A 24,579-nucleotide genomic window follows, 5' to 3' on the forward strand; every position below is an offset into this window, starting at 1 on the left:
AAAAATGCCAAAATCTTTTATAGTTATGATTTGATCATTCTTTGATCTTTCTGGAAGTCATTACAGCAGCAAGCATGGAGATGAATTTCTTGAACTGATGAAAACAAGGTGTGAGTTAGGGTTATACCTTCCAGATATATAGTGGTTTGGGGTGAATGGAGAATGTCCCTTTTTCACATCTTATTCATGTGTAATGATCATAAGGTAGGAAAGTGGCTGTGGCACTGGAATGGGAGGCAGGAGTTCTATTCCTGATTCAGCCACAGAATTCCTGTGGGTCCTTGGACAAGTCAGTTGATCTTCTCTCGTGCCTCAGTAATCCATTTATAACAAGGGAATAGTATCCCATTCTCTCACAGGGACGGCGTGAGGATTAAATCCACCAATGATTATAGAGTGTGCCAATATTATGTTGATAAGAGCCCTCTAGATAGATAACTAGAGTACAAACTTGACAGCTAAACCCCTTCGGTCTTTGGAAAAGTTTGGCTGTAGATCTGAACTTGGTTGTTTGCCCCATCTCGGCGATCAATTGGGTTTGGACACCCACTCAGCGCTTCTGCTGCATACCTCCCAAGGGATTCAGAGCAGAACTGGCACAAAGCAAATGTGGGAGAAGGGGCTTTTGTACCTCTGCAGTGACCAAGAGGAGTGGTATGTCAGCTGACACGTCATAGCTCCTCTCCTTCATAGTGCCAGAAAGAAGGCAATCTTGCATGTTACATTGGGGACCAGCAATGTGGTTTTAAGGCCACCATATCCCAAGCAAAGGAGACAGCAGGGAATTCCTAACTGCTGGCGGGAAGTCTGTCCATCCATGCTGTCTTTTATTTGTGAGATATCTCCCACTGGAATTCTCTGAATAGAACAATTTAGGTAGCATTAGTAATATGAGCGTGGACTCTCGGGTCCTGCCCCTAAATTTCTCCTGCTAGCTGTTGTCCCGTTAGAGGAGAGGAATGCTGCTCTAGTTGGAGGAGCTCTGTTCACCTGGAGGCTTTAATATAGCTATGTGTCTACACATACCTTAGCTAGATATTTCTATAGAGACTGAGGTGAGAATTGGGGAGAATTCTTTAACCAAACCTCAGTGAAATAACTGCTAATCTATGGGGAAATAAGCCCAAATGTAAGCCTGATCACAGGCACCGACTTTCTGCTTTCCCTGGGGGTGTTTCATCCCGTCTCTGCCCTGAGGCCCTGCCCCAACTCCAGCCCCTCCCCTGAAGCTCCACCCACCCTGCCTCTTTCCACCCCCATTCTGCCTCCCTCCCCAAGCGTGTCCTGCCCTGGCTCTTCCTGCACCTGCTCCTCTCCCTCCCCAGTGCCTCCCGCCCACCGCTATAACAGCTGATCGGCAGCAGGCAGGGGGCACAGGTGGGAGTGGGAGGAGTTGATTGGTGGGGTGGCTGGTGGGTGCTGAGCACCCACTATTTTTTTTCCGTGGGTGCTCCAGCCCCAGAGCACCCACGGATTTGACACCTATGATCCTGACCATAAGGAGGTTAGGTTAGATTAGGCCAGGGAGAAAAGGATATAGCTAAGTAATTGAGATCAGCGAGGTCAATGCAGAATTCGGCCCCAGATTTGCAAGATATGGATTCCTAATCAAGAAAATCAGGATGTAAGAAAATCAGGATTGTCTCCTTACTGAAATGTAGTGGGGTTTTGGTTGTCCCACTCTGTACATCAAAGTAGCACCCTGGAACTCTCATATTCACCACTGTCTGATAATGATGATATGTTTTGTACAAAGTATACCTTGTGAGGTATCATTTTAAAAGTCTTGATCCGTTCTGGTTCCCTGATTTTGACCCTGCAACCTTCACTCGTGTCTGTGTTTTATCATTTGTTGTCCCCGGTATTTACTTGGGATCTGCATTCAGTAGATCCTGGGGGGAGGGGGCCTTTAGATGTGCCCACATTCTCAATAGGTGCCAGCAGAACCTGCAGTGACTCGTTACTGACACTCAGGCAGGCTGCAGCAACTCAGCTGCACTGACTCATCCCTTAAACAGAGCCTGTAGTGACTCATCACGCAGTCACACTGTGGCCGCCTATCCCTTGGCAAGGCCCTGGTCAGAGGACCCCCAGACACAGGTACATTGACCCTGCTAGAGCTGCAAGTTCATCTGTGCAATAGCACCACTTGGCCAGGAACCCTCCAGCTATCTTGGTGTTAGAGTCCATAGCCTTCCAGCCTGCTCTTGATCCCATTTCTGTTACTGCCCTGAGTCTTGCCTTCCCGTGACCCTGCTCCAGCCCTGTTCCTGATCCACTCCAGCCCTGCACCTGCCTCCTGAGATGCCTGACCTTTGGACTGACTTCAACCTAGCTTCACCCTTTGGCTTGCTTCCTGACTCTGACTACAATCTCAATTTGGCTAATCCATGGACTCTGACCCCAGTTCTGACTTGTGACCTGTCCCCAGACCCCAGTTTCAGTGCTGCTCTTGACCCAGTCCTGACCTGACCCTACTTTGGACTTTCAGCTGGATCTTTTGTTACCCTGAAAGAGGGCTGAACTTAAGGGGTGACCTGGCCAGAGAACAGGTCATTGCAGGGCTGAGAAAGTGGTCAACAGGGGGTGCAAGAGAGGTGAAGTCCCTGGCAACAGAGTTCCCTGATGCCAGAGTCTCCTATGGCGATAAGAGCAACTGCATTACTGGGCAACAGGCAGCCGAGTGCACTTTAGGGCCACTGTAAATTGCAGTGGGGCTGAACTTGGACTTCAGTTGGTCCCAGGACTGGGGGAATGCAAAGCCACCTTTGGACTCAACTCCCATCAGACCTTTGCTGACCAGAACAGATCATCTAGGCCAGAGAGTTCAATGGGAGGTCAAAACATCCCCTTAGCTATTTGACAGTATCTTATCAAAGTGTATATTTTATGTAACCAAATACTTGGAAAAATTGCATGAAATATTTCTCTACCGATGTCTTAGAATATTATATAGAAATCTATCATATCAATCTTTCATAGCAATATCCAATACCTTCAGTTTCCAAATATAAACCTGTTGCAAAGGAGTATGTTCTGGTGCTTTCCTAATCAGAAGGTGCAACTTGAATAAAAAGAGAAGCTTTTTTTTGGTGAGCTGAACAGCCTTATATACTGCTATAGACAAAGATGAAAATAATATCAGAAGTTTGTCAAATTCACTAGATCTTATACTAAACACAACGAGTCAGCTCCAATGCCCGCTAAAGTCAGTGGGAGTCTTTCTACTGACTTAAATGAGCTTTGGATCAGAACATAGGCCTAAGAGTGGGTACAAAAACAGCACAAAGAACAGCTCTTACTTCTGTGAAAGAAGTTTTTAAACAGCCAAATTTCATATTCCTATGCACTATCTCTGGGATTCAAGCAGCATAACAGCAACAGTATATGAGGGACGCTTCAGAATGGTGATATATTTGTCTTCGATCTGTCAACTCCTTGTAAAATATAACACCCTATTGCTATGTAGTGTCTCTCACAGCATGACTAGGAACTTTGCTTCAGCAAAGTTCTACATTAATAAAGAGAATTACAACTAAAGAAGAGAATCATACAGTAAGGATACATATTGTAGTTCTGTATATGTATATGTCTTTTATATATGTCTAATGATTGATACCAATATCCTCTCTCACTAAACATGTGTAACTAAAAGTTCTTCATGAGTGGTATCTGCATTGTAGCGAGAAATTATTGAGGTTATCTATAATATATAGGAATGAATAAACAACTGAAAAATTGTAGTTACGTTGAGTCTTACAAGATATCATGAGCAGCAATTTAAATGCTATATTAAAACTAACAACAAAACATTTTGAAACACATTAAACTAAAACATATTTAAAACCCCCAAACCTAACCATTGTTTTAAGCCCAGTGTTTGTGTTTGCCATGATCAGAACCTTGCGAACAAATTTGTGCACATTGGGCCTGACCCAAACTAGTGGGAGTCTTTCTCCAGTTTGTTGCACACTGTTTCATAAAGTATGTGATTGTTGATTCATTTAATAATATTTTATCAGATGACCAAATGGTGGATGCATTGGCTTATACTTATTTATACTGGTCCCAGATCACTGAGATCACTTCCTGAAGGGCTTATGTGCAAATATCTGTTTCTCTCATGGAGAATATGATCTTAGTAATAAGTAATAATCAGTATTACTTACAGGTAGATATAGTGGTCTCAGCCTGGCAATGTGTTCAGCACTATGCAGACGATGTCCTTTATGTATAGGACTACAAGTGGAAGCACTTAAATATAACATGAAAAGCCTTTTTTTAATGTACCACCAGCCCTGCAAACAAGGAAGAAATGGAAATCTTATGAGAAAATCTGATCAAATGAAGCTTAGAGATCGCAGGGGTTCAGGCAAAGCTGGATAAAGAAAATCATAGAGATACTACACTTCTTGCACTCTAACAAATGCTCATTTATTCAGCCCTTCAGTAAGTTGTCACAGATTTGAAAGTTCTGGTGACAGGAGGTGGAAGGGGAAAGGGAGGGAATCCAGACACCCGCCCCCCCTGCCCTTCAGCATTGGAGAGATTTTCCAAGAAACTCTATTTGGGGAGTGACTGTCCTATCAGAGGCCTAAAAAACTTGTGAGAGCTACTATATGATCAGACAGCAGAGCCTCTAGCCATTATAGAGGGAGCAAAGAGGTTACTGAAAGAAATGGCTGAGATTGAAGAAAGTATTTAGTGTGAGGACTCTTTAGCTCTATTTTGTTCAACTTCTCCACGTACTTTCTTTTGATATTCTTTGTGTTCCAGCAGAGTCAATATAAAGCTTTGTGACCTCACAGGTACACTGCTCCTCAGCCACATTTGTTGCTAGAAAGAATGTAAGTTTTCTTCTTATTGCTTCCATTTGGCATTGTACCTTCTTATATGAGACTTTATCCACTGTATCCATGGACCAGTGCTTTCTAGTTATGATATGTACAAGCACATTATGCTGTAATGTTTTGTGTAAAAAAAGTGCTCACTAACAAGTTTCATTATACCTTAGCTATGAAGCATGTAGTTTTCTTCCCTATGTTTTAGTAACATGAGATTGCATTCAGAATCTCCAGGAAAAAAAAAAAAAGAAGCAGCTAGTTGAAATGCAGTTTGTATAAATGCGTCTTTTGAAATGTTGCAACATACTAATGTTAGAATACATTGTCTATGTCTATAATAATCAGGAACTAAATACCTATACCACTTTTTAAAGAAAAAATATACTTTAACAAAGATGACTTTTTAAAATTACTGAATTGTGTAATTAACATTCTTACATGAAATAACAAAGAGAAAATTAAGGGTGACTTGATTACAGTTGATTAGAATCTACAAGGGAAAAATATTTAATTGTGGGCACTTCAATCTAGCAGAGAAAGCTATAACCCCATCCAATGGCTGGAAGTCAAAGCTATATAAATTCGGAGTGGAAATAAGGCATAAATTCTTAACAATGAGAGTAATTAATCATTGGAATAATTTACCAAGGGTAGTGGTGGATTTTCAATCACTGACAATTTTTAAATCAAGATTGGATGTTTTTCCTAAAAGACCTGCTCTAGGAATTATTCTGAGGAAGTTCTATGTGTTATACTGGAGGACAGACTAGATGATCACAATGGTCCCTCTCGTCTTGGAATCTATGAATCTAAGAACAGAGTCTCTTGCTTTTATATCTAGTTATCAAATGTATGATATATTACAAATATTGTGAAGGATTTGGTGTAGGACCTGATCCTTCAGCCTATACTCAAATAACTTCACTGATTTCAATGATGTTACTCACATAAGTAAAGGTTACAATATTAGGCTTTAAATGCATAGGATTATTGCCGCTGATGTATCCTATGCTGTCCTTGATACTCACATTATGTGTGCATCAGAATGATACTAGAATAATATGTGTAAGCGCCTTGCTCCTCTGTCTTTTGATTTTTTTTTAAGAAATAAAGGAAAAGGATAATGCATAATTAGTCCAAATTAATTGTTGCAAGATTAACAATCGCATGGCTAGCAGACTTTCTAGTAAAAATGGTTAGGGATTAGCTGAGTAGCGCAATTTGCATCTAACTACAGATTTGAAACTTTCCCAAAAGTCTAGATGTCAGAAGACAAGGGTTGGTTCTTTCTCATCTTTAAGAAGATAGTAATTAGAGTGACTGATGTGTGTAGAGTGACAGCATATTGTGAAACTCTTCAAAGATGCTAACAAAGGCCCTGGTCCTAAACCCCTTAATTTCAGTGACAGCAGGACTGGGCTGTAGATTAACCAATTGAAACATATTTCACTATGTATAATTTTGAGCCTCATCCTGCTTCAGGTGAGGTCAGTGACTAAAACTCCATTGACATCAATGACTGTAGGATAGAGCTTTATATTGAAAACTGTAAGGAGTAAATCTTTTTAATGGGATGATGCCATGTAGATATTATCATCCAAGTACTAGTCTAATAATTAAATTATTAAAACATTAAAGAGAAAACAATCTATGTGAAAAATAAGACAATGAGCATCTAGTAAAGTAAAAAGCTCCATTCTTAGAATGGCCTTTCACAGCAAACTGTAAGGTTCAATATTTATCTTTGTCACTCAGTAGAGGATGATTGAATTGCGCATATAGTTCACCATTATTGTTTGTATCCATAATGTAGTTAAAACTAACTAGCCAATATCTTTGTAACAAATACTTGTGCATAGAAATCTAGTTATAGAAGGTGATTTGGGGTCATTTGTGACCCTTTACATGATGGATAATTATTAGACGTATAGTTTGAAAATAATTACAATACATATTTTAAGTCTTTAATTTATGCATGCAGTGTCTGTGTGTATGTTTATACATATATGGTGTATATATACACTCACATTCCCCATCTGTTGTGGGGATTCCCTATCACAGCAAACCCAGTACTTTAGGGACTATTGAGTGAGAGTAGAAGATCAGAATTAATAATAAACAGATCTAACTATTAAATGTTCCTTTCATAGGTGCATATACTCAAGAAGTCCTACAATGAAATTTCCAGTTCTGATGGTCCTGGTGACTCTTTTCAATATTTTCCGATGTCAGGATTTACCAAATACTGTAGGTATGTGAACATACTCCTTTCATAGTTGATAAATTCAGAGCTGATTAAAAATATTTTTCATCAACAATGTGCTGACCAGCTTGTTACAGAAAAAAATTGTGAAAAGTACAATGAATTTTTTCCTGTTTTTTTTTAAATCAAAATAAGTTTCAAGTGGACATTTTCTAAGCACTCTTTTACTAACTGACAATATATTTCTTCAGCGAGAATTGGCCTTAATTCTTGTGTAATGAAATAAGTGATCTCCTCCTCCATTATAGTATTTTGCAGTGATTTGGCTCTGCATCAAAACAAGTGTGTGTGTGTGAGAGAGAAACTGAAGAATAGCTTGAATAACAACCTTCCCCTCTAAAATGTAATTTAACTTTATGCTTATTTTATTACATGCAACAGTACAAAAAAGTTGCCATATACAACTAAAAATTATGCTATTTCTTATAATAATAATAAAGAACCCACAATATAACAGTGCAATTTGTTCTCAAATCTTAAATAACTGTTGGAAAAGCATTCTGGAAATCAGCATGCAAATATACATAAGTAGTGTCTCACTTTGCTTCATAATTCCTACAGTAGCTCAAATACTGTCACAAGGCATAGTTTGAAATCTGGCATCTGATGACACCTGTACCAAGGCATAGGAAAACATAACTATGCAGCAGAAGGTAGACATCTCAAATGGTGGGCAGTACTGAAGCCTAGCTGTTAGGTTGGAATTCTATTTTTATCTAGCAGAGTAAGAAACATATTTCCTGACAAACCATTCTCATTACCTGTGGAAAAAGCAATTGTGTAAAACAGTTATTTTCCAGGAAGCCACTATTAAAACATAGGAAGGAAAAGGCTCATAGTTACCAACCAATCTTTAGTTTTGAAAAGACATTAATGTAGAACAAATCAAGTAGCAAAAATAAATAAATATTAAGTTTCCGTAAAAGAAAGGTCTCTACTGGAAATACCTTGCCTGATGCATTCTAGGATTGCATTAGCCTTTTTCATGGCCGCATCACATTGATGGCTCATAGTCATTCTGTGATCAACCGGTAAACCCAGGTCTTTCTCCTTCTCTGTCACTTTCAACTGATAAGAATTTTTACTATAAGCTGGGGACTTGTTAGTCCCTAAGTGCATGACCTTGCACTATAAATTTCATCCCATTTCTATTACTCCAGTTTACAAGGTCATCTAGATCTTTTTGTATGATATTCTGGTCCTCCTCTGTATTGGCAATACCGCCCAACTTTCTGTCATACGCAAATTTTATTAGTGCACACTCACTTTTTGTGCCAAGATCAGTAATAAAAATATTAAATAAGATTGGTCCCAAGACCAATCCCTGAGGAACTCTGCTAGTAACTTCCCTCCAGATGGACAATTCACCTTTCAGTCTGACCCATTGTACTCACCCCTTTAACCAGTTCCTTATCCACCTTTCAATTCTCATATTAATCCCCATCTTCACCAATTTAACTAATAATTTCCCATGTGGAACTGTATCAAATGCCTTACTGAAATCCAGGTAGATTAGAACTACTGCATTTCCTTTGTCTAAAAGATCAGTTATCTTCTCAAAGAAGGGGATGAGGTTGGTCTCACATGATCTACCTTTTGTAAAGACATGTTATATTTTATCCCTTTACTGTTCACCTCTATGTCCTTAGCTACTTTCACTTTCAAAATTTGTGCCAAAACCTTGCATACGATTGCAGTCAAATTAACAGCCCTGTAGTTTCCTGGATCACTCCCCCCACCCCCTTTCTTAAAAATAGGAACTATACTAGCAATTTTGCAGTCATAGGGTACAATGCCCGAGTTTACAGATTCATTAAAAATCCTTGCTATTGGGCTTGCAATTTCATGTGCCAGTTCCTATAATTAAGATTACCCAGGGGCTGCAATTTAGTCTCATTAAGCTCTTTGAGTTTGTCTTCCACCTTGAATATGGTAATTTTTACCTCCATATCCTCGTTGCCATTAGCCACTCTTCCACTACCCCTAAACTCTTCATTAGCCTCATTAAAAACTGAGGCAAAGTATTTGTTTAGGTCATGCCTAGAGTATCTTTAATCTCCACCCCATCCTCAGTGCTTAGTGGTCCCACTTCTTTCCTTGTTTTCTTCTTATTTATATTGCTATAGAACCTTTTACTATTGGTTTTAATTCTCTTTCCAAGGTCCAACTCTGCTTGGCTTTTGGCAGTTCTCACTTTATCCCTACACTTTCTGACCTCCAAGAGGTAGTTTTCCTTGCTGATCCCGCCCATCTTCCATTCCTTGTAGGCTTGCTGCTTTCTCATCATCACCTGTTTGAGATGCTTGCTCATGCAGCTTGGTCTGCAACCCTTCCCTATGAATATTTTCCCCTTTCTTGGGATGCAGGTTTCAGATAGCTATGGCAACTTTGACTTAAAGTTATTCCAAGTTATTCAGATGCTTGAATTCTTTGGTCCAATGCACTTCTCTAATTCCCTTAATTTATTAATGTTTGCTCTTTTGAAATCAAGGACTCTTGTTTCAGATCTATTTTTGTTTATCCTTCCATTTAGTTTACACTGAATTAACTCATGATCACTCAAACCAAGGTTGTCCTCTACCACCAGTCTTCTATGAGGTCCTCACTACACACCAATACCAAATCTAAAATGGCATCACTCTTGTTGGTTCAGCAACTATTTGGTGAAGAAATCTCTGAGCCATCACACCCAGGAAAACCTACTATTACTAGTAGCAATGTTCCTCCAATCTATATCTGGGAAGTTAAAGTCTCCCATGATCCCACAATTCCCAGTAGAATTTATTTCATTAAAAACATTAAAGAGGTCTCTAGCCATAGCCAAATTGGATCCTGGTGGTCTGTAGCACACTCCAAGCACTATATTGTGGGAACCTTTAGTAGCTTTCTTCCCCAAAGTGATTTTGGCCTAAACACACTCTGGCTTATCCATTCCATCACTTCTAATTTCTTTACAGTCTACCTCATCATTAACATGCAATGCTACTCCACCACCTTTGCTTTTATTTCTGTCTTTCCTGAACAGCACATACCCTTCAATACCTGTACTCCAGTCACAACTACTATTCCACCATGTTTCTGTTATCCCTATAATATCTGGTTTCACTTTCTGCATGAGTAGTTCTAGTTTCTCCGTTTTGTTACCCAGGCTCCTTGCATTGGTGTACGAACATCTTAACTGATGCTGCTTGGCTTTTCTCACATTCCTCACCCGAGTGGGTACAGTCATTCTACTGTTACTGTCAACTATCTGACTGGTATCAGCACTATCCTTCCTCTTAATGTCCATTCTCCTACCTGCTGCTGTTCTTTTCTCCATTGCTGTATCCTTCCTTACTTGATTTTCTTCCCTCTCAATGTTAAAATCAGGCCTGGAGATTACATGAGCATCTCCCAACAGTCTCCCCTGAGTTCCTGGTTTAAAGCTCTTTTAATGAGTTGCACCAATCTCCTTACCAGAAATCTATTTCCCTCCTTACTCAGGTGAAGTCCATCCCATTTGTATTTGTCTATGAATGTCTCCCAGTAGTCAAACATCCCAATGTCCTCCTTATAGCATCATTACATGAGCTATCTGTTGATCATCATAATGTTGTCTCATCTTCATTCTCCTCCTCTAGGGACAGGCAGAATCCCACTGAAGATCACCTGAGCATCCATTTCCTTAAGCATCTTCCCCAGCCTGGCATAGTCTCCCTTGATATATTCCAGTGAAATCTAGCTGTGTCATTTGTTTCCACATTAAGGATAAACAGTGGATTCTTTCCTGCTCCCACTAGGATTCTCTTCAGCCTCAGGTCCACACCCCATATCTTAGAGCCTGGAAAACAGCACAGCCTTCGGTTCTCTGGATGAGCTCTGGTGACAGACCTGTCTGTTCTTCTTAGTAGGGAGTCCCCAATCATGAAGACCTGCCTTTTCCTGGTGATGGTGATTCTCTGGCCTTGCTCCTGTTCTTTCTGTCTGCAAGACCTCTTTTCTCCTTTGCAATCTTCTGTAAGTCATTCTGTATCCTTCTGGACCTCTGAATTCTGGGTATCTCCATTGGCTCTTCTCCTTACAGGATTGGCTGCTCTTTCTTCTTCCTTGCCCTCCCTCCTTCAGTTATAGCCTGCTGTGCCCCTTCTTCATTTTCCAACTCAGCAAACCTGTTCCTAAGCATTATTTCTCCAGTACTAGCTGGTCTTTTCCTCTGCCTGGTTCTCATAGTCACATGCTTCCACTGGCCACTTTCCTCACCCATCAATCTCCCATCCAAGTTCCTCAGTCCAGCTGCACCTGCAAGTCTTGACTTTTCCCTTCAGCCTCCTCTTGCCTTTGCTCCATCATCTGCTCAAACCCGCTTTGAAACTCAACCATAGTTTCCGCCTGCATCTCCAAGCCTCAGATCTATGATGTGGCAGTTCATACAAATGAAGCTCTTTTCGGATATCTGCTCTAGGATCACGTACATCTCACAGCTTCTACATCTGGCCATCTTCATTGTGTCTTCCATGGCTTCAGTCACTACCACTTCTGCCTCTGTACCTGTCATAGTCTTCTTGCCTAAATATCTGTTAAGGGAAAAAAAAAACCTAAAGACCCAAACAAACACCAAAACAAAACCAGTATATTCTGGGGTAGGCTTTTTTGTTGTTGCTCTCCTTTCTCTGAATCATCAGGGATGGCCATGGCTGGAGATAGTACACTGGACAGGGTGTGCAAGTGCTCTGAGGTGGTGGCACCCAGCATTCTCTCTCTCAGGTATTTGGTTGGCTGGTTCTTGCTCACTATATGGGGGTTGGGAATGCATTTTCCTCCGGGTCAGATTGGCCAGTGACCTGTTTTTTTGTTTTGATTTGTTTGTTTTTGCCTTTCTCTGTGGTGTGTTGGGTGCAGGTCACTTGCCAGGATTATTTGGGTATATCTCACTTAGTCATTCCCTGCTACTGCGGGGGCCTCAGGCATTGGTGCACCTCAATCCCCCCTGTTCTCTTTCTGTGGCACATAAAAGTCTAGTCTCCTGTTGGCTGTGATACTTTGGTCTAATTTTGGCTGCTAAAAATAAAATAAATAAATGGAGATATACCTACTCCTAGAACTGGAAGGGACCCCAAAGGGTCATCGAGTCCAGCTCCCTGCCTTCACTAGCAGGACCAAGTACTGATTTTGCCCCAGATCCCTAAGTGGCCCCCTCAAGGATTGAACTCACAACCCTGGCTTTAGCAGGCCAATGCTCAAACCACTGAGCTATCCTTCAGTGTGTGGGTGCAAAGTGCTGTTGGTGGGCTGTCACACACAGCAGATAAGACTAGCTGATCTGGTGGTCCCTCAGATCATATGTCAAGCACAAGTGTTCTGAATGCCCCCTGCACTGGTGCCCAAGCAGGAGAAAAGGGCTCTCTTTGTCTGCATTCTCCCTCCTATGATGAGCCAGAAACCAAACCTAACCACTTAAAAATATTTGCACAGAGCCAGTAATGAGAAACCAGTTTTCCATTGGCAGCACTAACAGCGCCAGTATCTCATTGACCATAACTTGGCTTCATTCCATTGGAGTCAATAGTTTTATCTTTGAAAACTCATGGAGAATGGGGGAGGTACCGGATGACTGGAAAAAGGCTAAAGTAGTGCCAATCTTTAAAAAGGGAAGAAGGAGGATCCGAGGAACTACAGGACAGTCAGCCTCACCTCAGCGCCTGGAAAAATCATGGAGCAGGTCCTCAAGGAATCAATTCTGAAGCACTTAGAGGAGAGGAAAGTGATCAGGAACAGTCAGCATGGATTCACCAAGGGCCTGACTAATATAATTGCCTTCTATGAGGAGATAACTGGGTCTGTGGATGAGGGGAAAGCAGTGGATGTGTTATTCCTTGACTTTAGCAAAGCTTTTGATACGGTCTCCCACTGTATTCTTGCCGGCAAGTTAAAGAAGTATGGGCTGGATGAATGGACTATAAGTGGATAGAAAGCTGGCTAGATAGTCGGGCTCAACGGGTAGTGATCAACGGCTCCATGTCTAGTTGGCAGCCAGTTTCAAGTGGAGTGCCCCAGGGGTCGGTCCTGAGGCCGGTTTTGTTCAATATCTTCATTAATGATCTGGAGGATGGCGTGGACTGCACTCTCAGCAAGTTTGCAGATGACACTAAACTTGGAGGAGTGGTAGATACGCTGGAGGGCAGGGATAGGATACAGAGGGACCTAGATAAATTAGAGGACTGGGCCAAAAGAAACCTGAAGAGGTTCAACAAAGACAAGTGCAGAGTCCTGCACTTAGGATGGAAGAATCCCATTGACTGTTACAGACTAAGGACCGAATGGCTAGGAAGCAGTTCTGCAGAAAAGGACCTAGGGGTTACAGTGGATGAGAAGCTGGATATGAGTCAACAGTGTGCCCTGATTGCCAAGAAGGCTAACGGCACTTTGGGCTGTATAAGTAGGGGCATTGCCAGCAGATCGAGGGAGGTAATCATTCCCCTCTATTCGACTTTGGTGATGCCTCATCTGGAGTACTGTGTCCAGTTTTGGGCCCCACACTACAAGGATGTGGAAAAATTGGAAAGAGTCCAGCGAAGGACAACAAAAATGATTAGGGGGCTGGAGCACATGACTTATGAGGAGAGGCTAAGGGAACTGGGATTGTTTAGTCTGCAGAAGAGAAGAATGAGGGGGGATTTGATAGCCTCTTTCACCTACCTGAAAGGGGGTTCCAAAGAGGATGGATCTAGACTGTTCTCAGTGGTGGCAGATGACAGAACAAGGAGTAATGGTCTCAAGTTGCAGTAGGGGAGGTTTAGGTTGGATATTAGGAAAAAAAATTTCACTCAGGGAGTGGTGAAACACTGGAATGGGTTACCTAGGGAGGTGGTGGACTCTCCTTCCTTAGAGGTTTTTAAGGTCAGGCTCGACAAAGCCCTGGCTGGGATGATTTAATTGGGAATTGGTCCTGCTTTGAGCAGGGCGTTGGACTAGATGACCTCCTGAGGTCCCTTCCAACCCTGATATTCTATGATTCTATGATTCTATGCCAATTTCCCCCAGGAGAGTTGTTTTAATAGAAAATATCAAGCAACTCAATCTTTGGCAAATGAAACTAATTATAAAAACATTTTAAAATTGCAGAGGTTGATCTTCTTCAGGAGTTCAGATTGGCCAAAGCATCGGATCTAAACATAGTTGAAAGATCAGACTCAGATTCTTTAGTTTACTGCATAAATCCTACCATACAGCTCAGGAAAAACACCAGGTATGCTATAAATTAAACTCTGTGTCTGTTTCTTCCTTAAAACTAAGATATTTTGCTAAGGAAATGGATCATAGTTAAACTAGGGTGACCAAATGTCCCGATTTTATAGGGACAGTCCCAATTTGGGGGGGCTTTTTCTTATATAGGCACCTATTACCCCCCACCTCTGTCCCCATTTTTCACACTTGCCCTCTGGTCACCCTAAGTTAAACGCAGACCGTGAGTAAGATTTAAGGGCTATATTGGGATTGGTTTTTGTGCAGGTGGATGGGCGGAGGGTGCAAAGAGGTGTTCACCACTTTAGACCTACCATGCAAGAGTCACTGCACTCACTTGAGTTTCTCCCTGAACCTTGATGCTGGCTAGCTTGCCAGGTGCCAAAAGGGGTTGGAAGGAAAACACTGCACTTTGTGAAGGAATTGTGCAGTGTGTGCAATCGTGTTTTCAGTGGAAGTTTGCCTGAGAGCAAAATGTAGAATCTGGCCTTTTGTTCAGCATCTCTGGAAATAATAAAGTGTGTGATCTCATTAACATTATGTGGACAAATCCTTGAAATGCCACTCTTAAAGTGTACTCCTTAGTGACTCTCTAGCTGACTGTCTACCACACTACAGCACTGTTAAAATAATAAAGTTTAAATGCATTAGAGATGAAATTTGTTGAATGGGCTTTGGTTTACATTGTGTCTCAATATGTAGACTTTAATTGGACTGCATGTGTTCTTGTTTTAGTGATGTTCATCCTGATTGCTTACCTTCAGAATTTTCCATCATTGCTACTTTTAAGATTCTGGAAGACACTCCACAAAATGTGTGGAATTTATGGCAAGTTAGTGATTCTGCTGGCAAAAACATAGTTGGTATTCGCTTCCTGGGTGACAAAAATTCTCTGGATTTCTTTCATGCCACTCCATCCGAAACACTCATGTTCAGGACATTCAGCAATGTGGACAAGGCTTTTGATGGTTCTTGGCACAAGTTAGCATTAAGTGTGAAAGGCGATGATGCAAAATTATTGATTGATTGTCAGGAAGTCAGTGCAGTTCCAGGAAATGAACAGAGAGGTGTTTATGGAAATGGATATACTTTGCTGGTAAAAAGATCAGTTGAAGAGTCTCCTATTTTGGTAAGTAGCTCTTCTAGCATGAGTAATATTACTGTACAGTGTCATGTACTGGAAATATAAGAGAAGAAAGCCATTAGGCTAGGTCAGTGAACCTAGTTAGTGAACCTAGTTAGTGTTCAGTGTTTTTATTCTGTGTCCACCTGATTCTTTTTCTAAATACAGTTGTTCAGGGCTGGATTAACCTTTTGTGGGCCCGCATGGAGTCAATGGAGCATGGTGTGGGGAGGTCAGTCTCCGGAGCCAGGAGCCAGCCAGAGGCAATGGGGCATGGCATGGCAGAGGCGGCCCCGCTCCACCCAATGCGGGGGCACTATTTACAAACTAGCAGTTGCCACATGCACAGTGGCCTGCCTGGCCCTGTGCTGCCAACATGCCCCTTCTCCTTGGGGGCAGGCCCATGCCACACCACACAGATCCCCCCCTGTCCAACACCCCCCAACTCCCCATGACCAGAGGCCCCCCAGACCCACCCACAAATGCACAGCACCCTGCACAACACAACCCCTGCCCACAGCCCCACCGCAACTGCCCAGCACCCCCCACATAACCCCTACTCCCTAGTGCCCCAGCACCCACAGATCCTCCCTGACCCTTCACAGCCCAGCATCCCCCCATACTCCCCACAGACCCAACCCCTGCCTCCTGGCCACAGTCACCGGCCCTGCTGGGAGGTGACAGTGTCTGCCGGGCTGAGCCGGCAGCACAGCCAGAGCTGGTCCCAGGGCCCGGGAATCGCTCCATCCCCTCGGGAATGGTGCGATCAGCCAAGGCCGGGACCTTCCCTGGCCAGGGTCCCTCAAGATGCACTTGCCTGGAGGGGCCCAGCCAAGCCCTTCACACAGTCTTTCTCCCCCCCACACCTCCCTCATACACCCGGCTGAGACAGGCCAGGCTTCTGCACCAGTCCCAGGCAGCTCAGTTTCAGGGAGACAGGTGGGGCCCCACAGGTGGTAGGAAGCAGAGACTGCCCAGAGCCAGAGGTGCACTGGGGTCTGGCCAAGGGGCCGAAGGGAGCAGGGGGATGGGGGCAGGGAGCGGAGAGGAGCCCTTGCCAGCTGGCGGGCAGGCCGAGAGGAGCAAGTGATGGGCAAGGGGAGCCATCAGGGTCTCAGGGCACAGTGAAAGCAGAACAGGCTGGGGTCCCTTCTGAGCATGGGCCCGGCTCCATTGTAAACCAGGCACTGCAGTTGTTCATAATTGCTCATCTTGCTGCCTGTGGGATTCCATTCCAGTCCAGACACTAACTATCCTCTGTGCAATCTCCCATAAGGTGAAGTTTCCCTAGCTACAGTTTATATCCTTTTGTCTGTGAACCTTTCAAATGGATCTGTTGCATTTAAATTCCCTCTGCCCTTAAAATTTAATATGTCCATCAGGTTCCTTTTTTCTCTCCACTTGCTCCCACTGAAATCAATGACAAAACGCTCATTAATTTTAGTGGTACAGGAGCAGGCTTTTAATTAACACAAAAGTAGTAGTAAATTTCATACAGTTATCTATTCAAGTGGCACACAGCAATATTTTATTACTTTAGCTAGAGTTCCCTCTGGTGGTGAGCATGTGACTCTAAAAATTGTTGTGGCTATTTTGTGAAAAAAAAGATGTGTAGTATCAGCATTCAGAATAGCAGTGAAATACTTCCGGCATATAAATATAATAACAAATGCAATTACTGACTTAGCACAGGCTTTATGCTAGAGGCAACTGTATTTTGATTTAGTATTTCTGTAGGCTTTGAATACAAGCAAACATAGAAGAGTGAGAAAAGCCAATAAGATTTTAAAAATTGTTTACACTTTGTCATTTTATTAGTGGATAATAGAGCATACAGCATGTATTTGACTTGAAAGTTTGCATTATACAAGGAAATCAGACTGAGTAACTTAGAATTTAAAAAGAGAAAAGCAGCAGAGACAGAATTTGCTCTTTTAATGTGAGCCAGATTGTGCAGCTACTCCGGATACAGAATTTGTATTGAATTCATTGGCGGGGGGTGGAAAAGAATGGGTGTGGGGAGGAATAATTGGTCAATGTCCACAACTGTGTGTGTAGACTGAGTGTTTGTAGCTGGTTGAGATGGAGGCAAATGTGTCTATGTGACGAGGAGTGCAAAATGAGTAGGTGTGAGTGTGTGAATTTGCGCGCGTGTGCACTGAGGGGTTTTCTTAGCCCATTTATTTAGCACATGTTTGCTATTGCTCACATTAGTTTAATCCAATGATTGTATGTGTCAGGTGGATTTACAACAACTTGAAATGCACTGTGACGCAGATAAAGCTTACTCGGAAGGCTGCTGTGAGCTTTTGGATGTTGTGAGTAGGCTATGTGCTTTCTTTCATGAACTCCTTTGCTTCAGCACTAACCTACAAAGTGAGCACAGGTTTTGCAGTATTCTGTGCAAAATGAGGTATACAGGGCCTCCAGGAGACTTCCCCAAATCACATGTCACATGGGGAGGAGGAGGAGTGTTTGGCTGGGTGGATCAGGATGGTTTTTGCTAAGGGACTGAAGAAGGGATAGAATGGGGCTCAGGATGTTGTCATTATTATGCAGATTCAGAAGGGCTTCATCATCTGGAAATGGGGCAGGGCATTAGTAGCTGAGAGTGAGCTTCAGGGGTGCTGGAACAATTTTTATAGTGGGGATGCTGATGATGGAGACCATGTATTTGGTGTTTGTTATTACTACTTCAAGCCAGGGGTGTGGCAGCACCCCTAGTTCCACCATCACTGGTGAGACTGGGCCTGTAGCATGTATCTCTCAAGGTACATATGGGGTTCCCAGCAGGCCACTAAATTCAGTTCTGCTTAATGTGAAAGCTGACAGAGCAAGAACTGTCCAAAGCCATGCACCTGATGTGTGTGCCTAATGCCAGCTCTGTTATATGATTCAGGAACATTTTCTAACGCTGTTTGTGGAGAACAGAGATGGCAGCTCCCCATGCCGTCAAATTAGTCATGTCCTTCAACTCACTCTTTACAATGCAAAAAATAAAAAAACATGTATCTTCATTGTCAGAGCGGAGCAAGCGCTCAACAGGATCTTACTGGAAACACAGTATGTAAATGTGCCCATGGGAGACCAGGAGATCAAGGAACAAAAGGGCCCAAGGTATAATTTAAAAAAATCAACTTTCTATTTGTGAAGATCATTTTTAATTTTTGTGTAGAAATTATGTCCCTTTTTCTACTCCTGCACCAGGGGCAAAAAGGAGAGAAGGGAGAACAAGGAAAGTCTGTCAATGTTGGAAATCTGGTAATTACCATTTATGCTTTATCTTTAATATTAAATAAGATAACATGCCTTCATTGTATAGTCTGCATTGCTCAGTAATGAAGACTGGCGGCTTTGAGAACATGTTCACCATTGCTGTACATGGTTGACAAAAGGGAGCTTCAGCAGAGGGGCAATGAAATACCTGCTCCTTCCCTTTCTGGTCCAGGCTCCTGCTGAAACCTCGTGACCAAAGGATTTTGCAGCTTCCTTAACCAAAGTTTGTTCAATGATCAGTGGTTCAACCCTTTTCATCCTGTGATCCCATGTTACAACAGAAACCAGTTTCAGGACCTCTTTCTAATCTAGCCATAAAGAAAAAGAGGGTAGTCATGACCCCCGATATTGCTGGGGTCATAACCTGTGAGTTGAGAATCCTTGTTCTATTGTTTTACATTCTCAGAATACTCACAGAAGTTAGATAAAAAACATAAATACTATTGCTGGAAGGTTGCAACCTAACACTACTTTATTTCTTAGACTTCAGAACAATATCACACAAGAACCCAAAAACAGAGAGAGAGAAAACAGGCTACTCCCTAAGGCAGCAAGGCACAGCTGACCTCATCCTGCTTTAAGCTGGCTCTTTCATTACTGACTCTGTGCTCATGCTTTGCTACAGAGCCCCCTAGCCTGCAAGCAGGACCAGGAATGCCATCCCACTCTTAAAGTGATAACATGCAATTCTAACAGTCTCACATATGGGAAATTAGTTTTAGTCTCATTCCTAAAGAGCAGAAGTCCCTCTTATGATTCAGGAAAAAGACATATTCAATTTCATGTCAGCTGTCTGAACCTGTCAAGTTAAACCTAATCATCACAGGTTTGATTTCAGTAGTCTTGGTGTCACTTTATGATGTCACTTCACGAGAGCTGGCACTTCAGGAGCCAATCCCAAAATATAAGAAGATCATCGATAGTGACTGTGTTCTCTTGTCATCTGACCAGCTTCTTTCCTGCACCCAAGCTCCAATCCCAGTGTGTGAGCCCTGTTGAGCTTGCATTGTACCATTTTTGGCTGTGATGTGACGATATCCTCATGCTTTAATCCAACTGTGTAGTTAACACTGGAAATTCTTCTAGGTTTGCCCACTCAGTCCCAGTGACAATTGCCACTAGATGGTGTTGCAAGATTCATTAGAGAAGCTAAGGGCAGAATGGGTGTAGAGGTCTTCAGTCTCTAGGACTGGCTTAAAGACCTTGATTGGCAGCAGGGGAAAACTTGCATTGACTTTTGTGTGGATATAAAAAGAACTTCAGAGTCCAATGCAGTCTTTCCAATGACACTCACTAGCACTATATTCACTTAAAACTAAACAATGAAACTGTTTTTCTTGTTAATAGGGAGTCCGTGGTAACCCGGGAAATTATGGAAACACCGGAGAGCCTGGTTCAAAAGTATGACTGATTTATTGTTCAAGTATATAAAAATATCTGATTTTTTTTCATTTGTTTGTATCATTTTATTTTATTTTCCTTTAAGGGTTTAGTGGGCACTAAGGGTGAAAAAGGAATGAGAGAGTTACATGGTGAATGGGTATGTATTGCATTATTTTCTGCATGAAGCCAAAGTTCAGAATCAAACAGGAAACTAAGCAGCCTATTAACTTTTTTGCCATGTATTTTTATGTGAAATATAAAAGGGAAAATGAACAATGTACTTGTGATTTGAAGTATCCCAGAAACATGTTACCATTGCCAAAATATTAAACAGAGCACTTCATCTGTAAATATGAAATGTTAACCATGAATCTGCTATCAGAAATAATTTAGGGCCATAGCTAATTTAGGGCATAGCTTCATTAAAGTCAGTAGAGCTATAGTGATTTACTGCAGCTGAGGTTCTAGTCCATATAACTTGTTTATGATTTGAAGTAGTAATACCTGTTGGAAAATGCTAGGAAATCAATATGGTTTACAGGGAAATCATCATCAAACTGATCTGGCAGCAAACTAGATAGATAGATAAACTGACCTGTTGCAGTTCTAGTTAGTGCAAATGTATTTTCTGGGTTGATAGTGTTCTTTTCTTGCAAAGGGTGATCAAGGTCCTCCAGGTCTCAAAGGATTATCAGGAGCAGAGGGCTTCAAGGTAAGTACGTGTGTCTAAATGCTTTAAATCCTCATGGAAGCATCTCTGTGTGGTGCATCTTGTAGTGTATCATCTTGTCTAGGGTATCACAGAAATGCAAGACACATTATGGCAATGTCTGCACTGCAGTGGTAATCATAATTTCTTATGTATTGGAAGCAGTTGTTAGTACTAACTACTTAATTTTTCTCTTAGGGGATATCTGGAACACCCGGAAACAGAGGAGAACCTGGGGCAAAAGGAGAAAAGGTTGTTTTTTAATTTCTCTCTCCCAAGTTGAGCTTGCCATTTTCTCTGCAGTATCAGTTTCACTATGGCTGTGATCTCAAAAGCAAGAGAAACAAGCTCAGACCTTGTCAGTACTAGGATGGAAAACCTTCATGGAAAAAACAGGGTGCTGCCGAAAATGCTGATGATGACTCAGGAGATGGCATTATTTTCTCTGAGTGGAGACCGAACCATTTCTCTAGCATGGTTCTAGAGAGTAATGAACCGCTGATGAGTTTTGTCACTGAAGTTCTGACTGTTTGTGCTCTTTAAACAATCTCATAGTATCTTTACCAAATTCTTGGGTCACGTGTTACACTCTGAATAACTAAAATTTTCCTAGTAATTTCAATTGAAAGCATTTTTCATCCCCCCTCCTAAAAACTGCTGTATTGTGTTGCTGGTCCAGAAGGGTTGCTATGTTCCACCCCACGGGTGGCTCCATTTCAGTAGTGAGTGAGTGATCCTTGCATAGACAATACATAAAGTGCTATAGCAGGGGTAGGCAACCTATGGCACGCATGCCGAAGGCGGCACATGAGCTGATTTTCAGTGGCACTCACACTGCCTGGGTCCTGGCCACCGGTCCGGGGGGCTCTGCATTTTAATTTATTTTTAAATGAAGCTTCTTAAACATTTTAAAAACCTTATTTACTTTACGTACAACAATAGTTTAGTTATATATTATAGACTTATAGAAAGAGACCTTCTAAAAATGTTAAAATGTATTACTGGCACGTGAAACCTTAAATTAGAGTGAATAAATGAAGACTCGGCACACCACGTCTGAAAGGTTGCTGACCCCTGTGCTATAGTATTTCAATTATAGGTATGGGATTCCTATATAAAGATTTCTATGTAAAGTGTATTGGGATCCTTGATAACTCATTACTATCTAGTGCATTTCTGTTTTAGATTTCTGTTGGAGGTTTACACAGACATACTACATGAAATAGAGGTTTTGTGTATTAAATGTTTGTGTCCAGTACTGAATTACCGGTAGTTATTTTTTTAACATTTCAGGGAAAGCAGGGAGAACTGGGGCGTGTGGAAATCATGGGATTCCAAGGAGTGAAGATACTATGCAAAACAACCTTGCTATACCTAGAATTGAACTGTCCCTCACACAGTATTTTGAATGTGTTAATATGTTGTTTAGGTGTCTGATATCAATACACAAAAAACCTATATATCTTCACCCTAAAATGACTTTTATTTATGATTAAGTTTTCGTAGGAAGAACAGAAGTAAAAATCTTAATGAGGTAGCACAGAATGTTTCCTCTGTAATTAGGGTTGCCAACTTTCTAATTGCACAAAACTGAACACCCTTCCCTTGTTCCTGCCCCGCCCCTTCTCTGAGGCCCCGCCTCCCACTCACTCCATCTGTCCTCCCTCTGTTGCATGCTCTCCTCCCCCTCACTCACTTTCTCTGGGCTGGGGCAGGAAGTTGGGGTGCAGGAGGAAGTGAGGGCTCCCCATCTGGAGGTGCAGGCTCTGGGGTAGAGCCAGGGATGAGAGGTTTGGGGTGTAGGAGGGGGCTCTGGGTAGGGGCTGAGGGGTTCAGAGTGCAGGAGGCGGCACGAGCTGTGACTGGGGGTGTGAGCTCTGGGGTGCAGGTGGGGGCTTAGGGTGGGACATGGATTTGGGGTGCAGGGTCCGGGAGGAAGTTTGGGTGCAGGAGAGGGCTCAGGGTGGGGCAGGGGCTTGGTGCAGGCTCCAGGAGGGAGTTTGGGTGTGGGAGGGGGTTTGTGGTGTGGGCTCCAGCCAGACGGCATTTATCTCAGGTGGCTCCCAGTCCATGGCACATGGGGCTAAGGCAGGCTCCCTGCCTGCCCTGGCTCTGCGCAACTCCCAGGAAACGGCCAGCATGTCTGTCTCCTAGGTGGAGGCTCGGCCAGGGAGCTCTGTGTGCTGCCCATGCCCACCGGCGCTGCCCCCACCGCTCCCATTGGTCGCAGTTCCCAGCCAATGGAAGCTGAGGAGCTGGTGCTTGGAGTGGGGACAGCGCATGGAGCCTCCCTGGCCATTCCTGTGCCTAGGAGCTAGACATGCTGGCCGCTTCCGGGAGCCATGCAGAGCGAGGGCAGGCAGGGAGCCTGCCTTAGCCCTGCTGCGCCGCCGACTGGACTTTTGCTGGCCTGGTCCATGGTGCTGACTGAAGCTGTCAGGGTCCCTTTTTGACCGGGCATTCTGGTAGAAAACCAGACGCTTAGCAACCTTCACTATAATAGACTTTGCAGTTGTTCTGGGAAGAAAATGACAGTTGTCTAGAAACTTTAAGGTGCAGCATACAGAAAACAAAGGCATCACTGTTCCATACCTACAAACACCATAAGGTGATTATCTTACATGTTGAGAACTCAATTTTGTCTTTGTCTGTTGTTGTGCTTCTAGGGTAATGAAGGCTTCTCTGGGGCTGATGATTTACCAGGCCAAGAAGGACCTAGGGTAATATTAACTAAAGCACATATTTACACACATTTCCTTAAATCCACTAGTTAGTTTTAACAGTTAAGGTAACTGGCATTGGAACAACTTACCTAAGAAAGTGGTGGAAATCTTTAAATCAGGATTGTCTAAGATATGCTGTAGCTGAATCAGAAGTTATGGACTTGATGCAGGAATCACTGAGTTAAATTCTATGGCCTATGTTAAGCATGAGGTCAGGCTACATGATCATAAGGGTCTCATTTAATCTTAAACTCCATGAATTGCCTCTATTTGTTCCCATAGAAATCAATCTGTGAGAGTGTCAAACACTTCTCAGAATCAGTCCCTATGTATTTTTCTACATTATTTAACACTTTTTCATTAGCTTTAGTGTTTGTTCTTTTTAAATTAGTGAAATAAATGTCATGGAGCTTTGCCTATTTACTCTCGCTAAACTCCCCCTTGTGGATGCTCACCAGACTGCTGCACTGGATCCAACCCTCTGGATCTCATGGGCTTTTCAATGTACTGGGTTGCAGTAGCATTCAAACACTTCTTTTCTATATCCTGTCTTTGAGGCATACTCCTGGTGTACAGTCTCCAAGTCTGGTATTGCTTCTTGGGATGGGGGACCCTGTGGTCCTGCTACCCTGTGCCCCAAGATCAGTGCTGACCCCCAAAATCACAAGATCCACAATTTGTGGGTGCTCTAGATTAGTATTTCACCCTCCAGGGACTTTGACAGTTAAAGCAAGTAACAGTGAAGTGGTTCAGCGGCAGGGTTCCTCCCATTCCGGGTCCATGGGAGGCCAGTCCACCTCACTATGTCTCTGGGTGTTGCCTGTCATGGGGATTTAGTGGCACTTCAAGAGTCTATAGCTCAGGCCTGTGTTCAGGGCCAAGCAGCAAAAGGCAGTTAGGTGGCCCAGGCCCTCAGGCAGGGCAGGGCAGTGAGTCCACAGCTTGGGCCTGTTTCAGGGTCGAGCAACAACAGAAGTTAAGTAGCCCAGGACCTCAGTCAGGGTCAGGCAACAGGAGTCTAGGGCTCAGGCTGTGGT

The 24,579-nt window shown here is 42.8% G+C and overlaps 1 protein-coding gene across 1 annotated transcript in view; it reads left to right on the forward strand.

The window, feature by feature from the left end:
* The first annotated feature begins 6,548 nt into the window (after nucleotides 1–6,548).
* LOC120401168 (collagen alpha-1(IX) chain-like) overlaps nucleotides 6,549–24,579 on the forward strand; it is a 36,809-nt gene continuing 18,778 nt past the window's right edge. The window contains exons 1-13 of the mRNA XM_039530827.1: nucleotides 6,549–6,568; nucleotides 6,995–7,095; nucleotides 14,209–14,332; nucleotides 15,064–15,457; nucleotides 17,692–17,769; nucleotides 18,476–18,568; nucleotides 18,659–18,712; nucleotides 20,075–20,128; nucleotides 20,214–20,267; nucleotides 20,769–20,822; nucleotides 21,018–21,071; nucleotides 22,122–22,164; nucleotides 23,484–23,539. Of these exons, the coding sequence (XP_039386761.1) occupies nucleotides 6,549–6,568; nucleotides 6,995–7,095; nucleotides 14,209–14,332; nucleotides 15,064–15,457; nucleotides 17,692–17,769; nucleotides 18,476–18,568; nucleotides 18,659–18,712; nucleotides 20,075–20,128; nucleotides 20,214–20,267; nucleotides 20,769–20,822; nucleotides 21,018–21,071; nucleotides 22,122–22,164; nucleotides 23,484–23,539 (1,179 nt within the window). The remainder of the gene's footprint in view (nucleotides 6,569–6,994; nucleotides 7,096–14,208; nucleotides 14,333–15,063; nucleotides 15,458–17,691; nucleotides 17,770–18,475; nucleotides 18,569–18,658; nucleotides 18,713–20,074; nucleotides 20,129–20,213; nucleotides 20,268–20,768; nucleotides 20,823–21,017; nucleotides 21,072–22,121; nucleotides 22,165–23,483; nucleotides 23,540–24,579) is intronic.

The sequence above is a fragment of the Mauremys reevesii genome, linkage group 3 (assembly GCF_016161935.1).
Source record: "Mauremys reevesii isolate NIE-2019 linkage group 3, ASM1616193v1, whole genome shotgun sequence".
In the NCBI taxonomy this organism is placed as follows: domain Eukaryota; kingdom Metazoa; phylum Chordata; order Testudines; family Geoemydidae; genus Mauremys; species Mauremys reevesii.